The sequence below is a fragment of the Rhincodon typus genome, chromosome 28 (assembly GCF_021869965.1).
Source record: "Rhincodon typus isolate 14 chromosome 28, sRhiTyp1.1, whole genome shotgun sequence".
NCBI classification, from domain to species: domain Eukaryota; kingdom Metazoa; phylum Chordata; class Chondrichthyes; order Orectolobiformes; family Rhincodontidae; genus Rhincodon; species Rhincodon typus.
The window spans coordinates 41,968,842-41,975,373 of record NC_063359.1 but is presented as its reverse complement, the minus strand read 5'-3'; the positions used below and the strand labels follow the sequence as shown (position 1 = coordinate 41,975,373).

Sequence of the window (6,532 nt, the reverse complement as noted above, 5' to 3'; positions counted from 1 at the left end):
GAGCGCCGCACTGTGGGAGGGTCAGTACTGAGGGAGCGCCGCACTGTCACAGGGTCAGTGCTGAGGGAGCGCCGCACTGTCACACGGTTAGTGCTGAGGGAGCGCCGCACTGTCGGAAGGTCAGTGCTGAGGGAGTGCAATGTTGTAGATGCCATCCTTTGGAGAAATTAATCAAAATGCCAGGTGGATGTGTAATATTTTTTGGTTAACATTTGATTAAGGGCAGGGGAGTTTCTGCTGGTGACTTGACTGATAATCGCCCATCAACCTGACACAACAGATGATTGGCTTGTTATCACATCACAATATGTGGTATCTTGCTGTGTGCATATTGGCTGCCTATTCCTAGATTCCTGCAGTGACCATGTTGGCTGTTACTGCATTGTGATAGCGGGAAGTTGAGAACTTGCTGTTTGGAGTGTTCTCCTCACACAGGGATTTACACGTACCTGCTGCCACTGGCTGTCCTCCGTCCTGTGAAGAAAAACAGCAAAGTCATTTTTTTGTGTGTGAAACAAGGTGAGTTTGTGCAAACTGTTCAGTGAACAGGACAGGAGAGGAAATGTCAGCCAGCTTCAGCTCAAATTGTGCCGATTAAGTCACCTGTCAACCTCCTCTGTTCCAGGGAAACCAGCCTTTTACCTATCCAATCTTCCCTCAACCATGCAATTTTCAAGCATTTGCAACATTCTTGTAAATCTCCTCCGCACTCTCTCTGGAACAATTGTGACCTCCCTGTAATAGGGTGACTGGAACTGTACACAAAAATCCAGCACTGGCCTAACCAGTGACATAGATAGTTCCAGCATTACATTCACAAGATTACATAACAAGGTCACCAGAACATGCTCTCACTGAAAATCTGCGTGTATGGGAGTCGTACCCCAGTGAGAGTCACTGTGTGTGGGAGCCGTACCTCAGTGAGAGTCAGTGTGTGTGGGAGCCGTACCCCAGTGAGAGTCAGTGTGTGTGGGAGCCGTACCCCAGTGAGAGTCAGTGTGTGTGGGAGCCGTACCGCAGTGAGAGTCAGTGTGTGTGGGAGCCGTACCCCAGTGAGAGTCAGTGTGTGTGGGAGCCGTACCCCAGTGAGAGTCAGTGTGTGTGGGAGCCGTACCCCAGTGACGGTCAGTGTGTGTGGGAGCCATATCCCAGTGAGAGTCAGTGTGTGTGGAAGCCGTACCCCAGTGAGAGTCAGTGTGTGTGGAAGCCGTACCCCAGTGAGAGTCAGTGTGTGGGAGCCATACCCCAGTGAGAGTCAGTGTGTGTGGGAGCCGTACCCCAGTGTGAGTCAGTGTGTATGGGACCGTACCCCAGTGAGAGTCAGAGTGTGTGGGAGCCATACCCCAGTGAGGGTCAGTATCTTAGTTTTATTAATAACTTACCAAATCATCCGCTGCTAAATCTGGAAAGAAATGGAGATTTTGTTAGGTTATGAACTAAGCACAGCATTCATGTCACAAACCAGACTTGTGCTCCATGCAAACTCCCATTCTTGTGCCCTTGCCAGTTGTTCCTACCCTCCCTAGCATTGTTGACTGTTAATTCTTCCAGAGCTTTGGTGACTTGTTTTTATTGCCCTTTTCTATTCAGGCTGTTCTTCTGCAGAGGAGGCAGTGGTCCAAATATTAGCAAAGATGTGTTGAGCGTGGGGCTGCTGGCAGATGGCCAACCAGGCCCAGCACAGTGGGACACAGCAATCTAACCGTGGATGCAGGCGATTGACACACAGGGCAGGTACCCCTGGCCCTGCACAGCTTTGTGATCACATCCTATCAATAAATGAAAAAAGACCATTGACATTGAACTCCCCCACCCAGAGACCATTCTGAGGACCCTTACAGTGCTTCCAACACACAGTGACCAACAGAGAGGTGTACAGAATCTCATCAGCTGAGTATGGGTGGCAGAAGCTGATAACCTACAGGAGCTTTCTTTGCACATGTTTGACTTGATGCCATGAGACTTCACAGGATCCAGACCAGGAGTGGGCCATTCAGCCCATCAGGACTGCTCCTTTATTCAACATATTCATGGCTGATCCTCCATCTCAATGCCATACTCCCGCTCTCTCCCGACACACCTTCATGTATTCAGCCTCTAAACACTCTCACATTTCTTTGACATATTCATTTCCTCAGATTCCTCATGGTAGTGAATTGCACAAGCTCCCCACCCTCAGAGTGAAGACATTTCTGTTCATCTCAGTCTGAAATAATCTTCCTGCATGTCCTGAATCTGTGACTTCTCAATAAATTGATCTCATCTCAGCCTTCACTCCACTTTCCTGCCCATCCCCGTAACCCTTTAACCAGAAATAGAATTTTATTAGCAACAGGTTGAAAGGTTAATGGGGAGCAGGCAGGAAGGAGGAGTTGAGGCTGAGACGAGAACAGCTATGATTGTATCAAATAGCAGAGTAGACTCAAGGGGCTAAATTGCCAACAGGGGAGGAAATGGCCTACTGGTATTATCGCTAGACTTTTAGTCCAGAAACTCAGCTAATGTTCTAGGGACCTGGGTTCAAATCCCATCACAGCAAATGGTCGAATTTGAAATCAATAAAAAAAAGTCTGGAATTAAGAGCCTAATGATGACCAAGTCAATTGTCAGAAGAACCTACTGGCTCACTAATGTCCTTTAGGGATGGAACCTGCCATCCTTACCCAGTCTGGCCTACATGTGACTCCAGACCTACAGCCATATGGATAACTCTCAATTGCCCTCTGAAATGAACTAGCAAGCAACTCAGTTATATCGTTCACTATGAAGTCTTAACAAAGAAATGAAACCGGGGTGGATCACCTGGCTTTGACCTGAGCACTGGAAAAGATAACAGCAGAAACAGCCCTGTCGACCCTGCAAAGTCCTCCTCACTAACATCTGGGGGTTAGTGCCAAAACTGGGAGAGCTGTCTCACAGACTAGTCAAGCAACAGCCTGACATTGTCATACTCATAGAATCATACGTTACAGGCAATGTCCCAGACACCACCATCACCATCCCTGGATATGTCCTGTCCCACAAGCAGGACAGAACCAACAGAGGTGGTGGCACAGTGGTATATAGACAGGAGGGAGTTGCTTCAACATTGACTCCAAATCCCATCAAGTCTCATGGTTTCAGGTTAAACAAGGACAAGGAAACCTCCTGCTAACTACCCCGTATCGTCCTCCCTCAGCTGATGAATCAGTACTCTTCCACATCGAACAACACTTGGAGAAAACACTGAGGGAGACAAGGGCACAAAATGTACTCTGGGTGGGAGATTTCAATGTCCACCACCGAGTGTGGCTCGGCAGCAGTACTACAGATCGAGCTGGTCGGATCCTAAAGGACATAGCTGCTAGACTGGGTCTGTGGTAGGTGGTGAGGGAACAAACAAGAGGGAAAAACAAACTTGACCTCATCCTTACTACTCTGCCAGCTGCAGACACATCTGTCCATGACAGTATCGGTAAGAGTGACCATCGCACAGTCCTTGTGGAGACGAAGTCCCGCCTTCACATTGAGAATAACTTCCATCGTGCTGTGCGGCACTATCACCGTGCTAAATGGGACAGACTTCGCACAGATCTAGCAACTCAAGGCTGGGCATCCATGAGGCGCTGTGGGCCATCAACAGCAGCAGAATTGTACTCCAACACAATCTGTAACCTCATGGCCCGGCATATCCCCCACCTAACCATTGCCATAAAGCCAGGGGATCAACATTGGTTCAATGGAGAGTGCAGGAGGGAATGCCAGGAGCAGCAAAAGGCATACCTGAAGATGAGGTGTCAACCTGGTGAAGCCACCAAACAGGACTATTTGCACATCAAACAACATAAGCAGCAAGTGATAGACAGAGCTAAGTGATCCCACAACCAACGGATTAAATATAAACTATGCAGTCCTGTCACATCCAGTCAATGAATTAAACAACTCACTGGAGAAGGAAGGTCCACAAATATCCCCATCCTTAATGATGGAAGAGCCCAGCACATCAGTGCAAAAGATAAGGCTGAAGCATTCGCAGCAATCTTCCGCCAGAAGTGCCGAGTGGATGATCCATCTCGGCCTCCTCCAGTGGTCCCCAGCATTACAGATACCAGTCTTCAGCCAATTCGATTCACTCCACATGATATCAAGGAACGGTTGGAGACACTGGATACTGCAAAGGCTATGGGCCCTGACAACATTCTGGCAATAGGACTGAAGACTTGTGCTCCTCTAGCCAAGCTGTTCCAGTACAGTTATAACACTGGCATCTACCCAACAATGTGGAAAATTGCCCAGGTATGTCCTGTACACAAAAAGTGGGACAGATCCTACCTGGCCAATTACCATCCCATAATCTACTCTCACTTATCAGTCAAGTGATGGAAAGTGTGACCAACAGTGCTATCAAGCAGCATCAGCTCAGCAACAATCTTCTCAGTGACGCCCAGTTTGGGTTCCACCAGGGCCACTCAGCTCCTGACCTCATTACAGCCTTGGTTCAAACATGGACAAAACAGCTGAATTCCAGAGGTGAGGTGAGAGTAACAGCCCTTGACATCAAGGCTGCATTCAACTAAGCGTGGCATCAAGGAGCCCTGGCAAAACTGGAATCAATGGGTCTAGAATATAGAAGATAGAACAGTATAACACAGTACAGGCCCTTCGGCCCACGATGTTGTGCCCACCTATTATCCTACTAAGATCAATCTACCCTGCATACCCTACATTTTACTATCCTCCATGTGCCTATCCAAGAGTCGCTTAAAGTATCTGACTCCACTACTACTGCCAGCAGCGCATTCCACACACCCACCACTCTCTGTGTAAAGAACCTACCTCTGACATCTCCCCTATACCTTCGTCCAATCACCTTAAAATTATGCCCCCTCATAATAGTCATTTCTGCCCTGGGAAAAAGTCTCTGGCTATCCCCTCTATCTATGCCTCTCATTATCTTGTACACCTCTATCAAGTCACTTCTCAACCTTCTTCGCTCCAATGAAAAAAACCCTAGTTCCCTCAATCTTTCCTCATAAAACCTGCCCTCCAGTACAGGCAGCATCCTGGTAAATCTCCTCTGCACCCTCTCTAAAGCTTCCACATCTTTCCTATAATGAGGTGACCAGAACTGAACACAATATTCGAAGTGGTCTAACCAGGGTTTTATGGAGCTGCAGCATAACATCGTGGCTGTTAAACTCAATTCCCCTGTCAATGAAAGCCAACGAAAGGTATCAGGGGGAAAATGCTCCAGTGGTTGGTGTCATACCTGACACATAGGAAAATGATCGTGGTTGTTTCAGATCAGTCATCTCAGCTCCAGAACATCTCTGTAGGAGTTCGTCCGGGTTGTGTCCTAGCCCCAGCTATCTTCAGCTACTTCAGCAATGACATTCCCTCTATCATAAGGTCAGAAGTGGGGATGTTTGCTGATGATTGCATAATATTCAGCACCACTCGTGACTCTTTAGATACTGAAGCAATCCGTGTCCAGATCTTGTTGTATCTGAACAATATCCAGACTTGGGCTGATAAGTGGCAAGTAACATTTGCGCCACACAAATGCCAGGCAATGACCACTTCCAAGAAGAGAGAATCTAACTACAGCCCCATGATATTCAATGGTAATACCATCACTGAATCCTCCACCAAAAACTCAACTGGACTCACCACATAAATACAGTGACTACAAGAACAGGTTAGAGGCTAGGAATACTGCAGCAAGTAACTCACCACCTGACTCCCCAAAGCCTGTCCACCATCTACAAGTCACAATCAGGTGCATGCTGAGTGGATGGATGAGTGCATTCCAACATTCAAGAAGCCCAACATCATCCAGGACAAAGAAGCCCACTTGATTGGCACATACACAAGCATCCACTACCTCAATCACCAACACTCAGTAGCAGCAGTGTGTAATATTTACAAGATGCACTACAGAAATTCATCATAAATCCTTAGTCAGCACCTTCCAAACCCAATCCATCTGGAAGGACAACAGCAGCAGATACATGGGAACACTGCCACCTGCAAGATCCTCTCCAAGCCACTCACCATCCTTACTTGGAAATATATCGCTGTTCCTTCACTGTTGATGGGTCAAAATCCTGGAATTCCCTCCCTAAGGGCATTGTTGGTCTACCTACAGCACAGGGACTGCAGCAGTTCAAGAAGGCAGCTCCCCACCACCTTCTCAGGGCAACGAGGGACAGATAATACATGCTGGCCCAGCCAGTGATGCACAAATTCTACAAATGATTGAGAGAAAAGACTCCTGTTCATGGTTCTTATGTTCAGTTTTGGCACAAGCTCCCAACTAAATAGGAGTTTGAAGGGTCAACAGGGCTGTTACTGTTGTCATTAGCAGTGCTCGGGTCTGTTCTGTTTTATTCCTTGCTATTGACTTTGTAACAGATTTAATATAACTGTGACAAAAACAAAGTTGCTGGAAAAGCTTAGCAGGTCTGGCAGCATCTGTGAAGGAGAAAACAGAGTTAATGTTTTGTGTCCGGTGACCCTTCCTCAGAACAGTTCTGAGGAAGGGTCACCAGAC

At 47.4% G+C, this 6,532-nt stretch overlaps 1 protein-coding gene across 5 annotated transcripts in view; it reads right to left on the bottom strand.

The window, feature by feature from the left end:
• Positions 1-6,532, bottom strand: part of vav2 (vav 2 guanine nucleotide exchange factor) — a 122,566-nt gene that overhangs the window by 8,952 nt on the left and 107,082 nt on the right. For all 5 annotated transcript variants that reach the window (XM_048613536.1, XM_048613539.1, XM_048613537.1 and 2 more), the window contains 2 exons: positions 1,383-1,402; positions 450-474 (listed from right to left, as the gene is read on the bottom strand). In XM_048613536.1, coding sequence (XP_048469493.1) covers positions 450-474; positions 1,383-1,402 — 45 coding nt within the window. The remainder of the gene's footprint in view (positions 1-449; positions 475-1,382; positions 1,403-6,532) is intronic.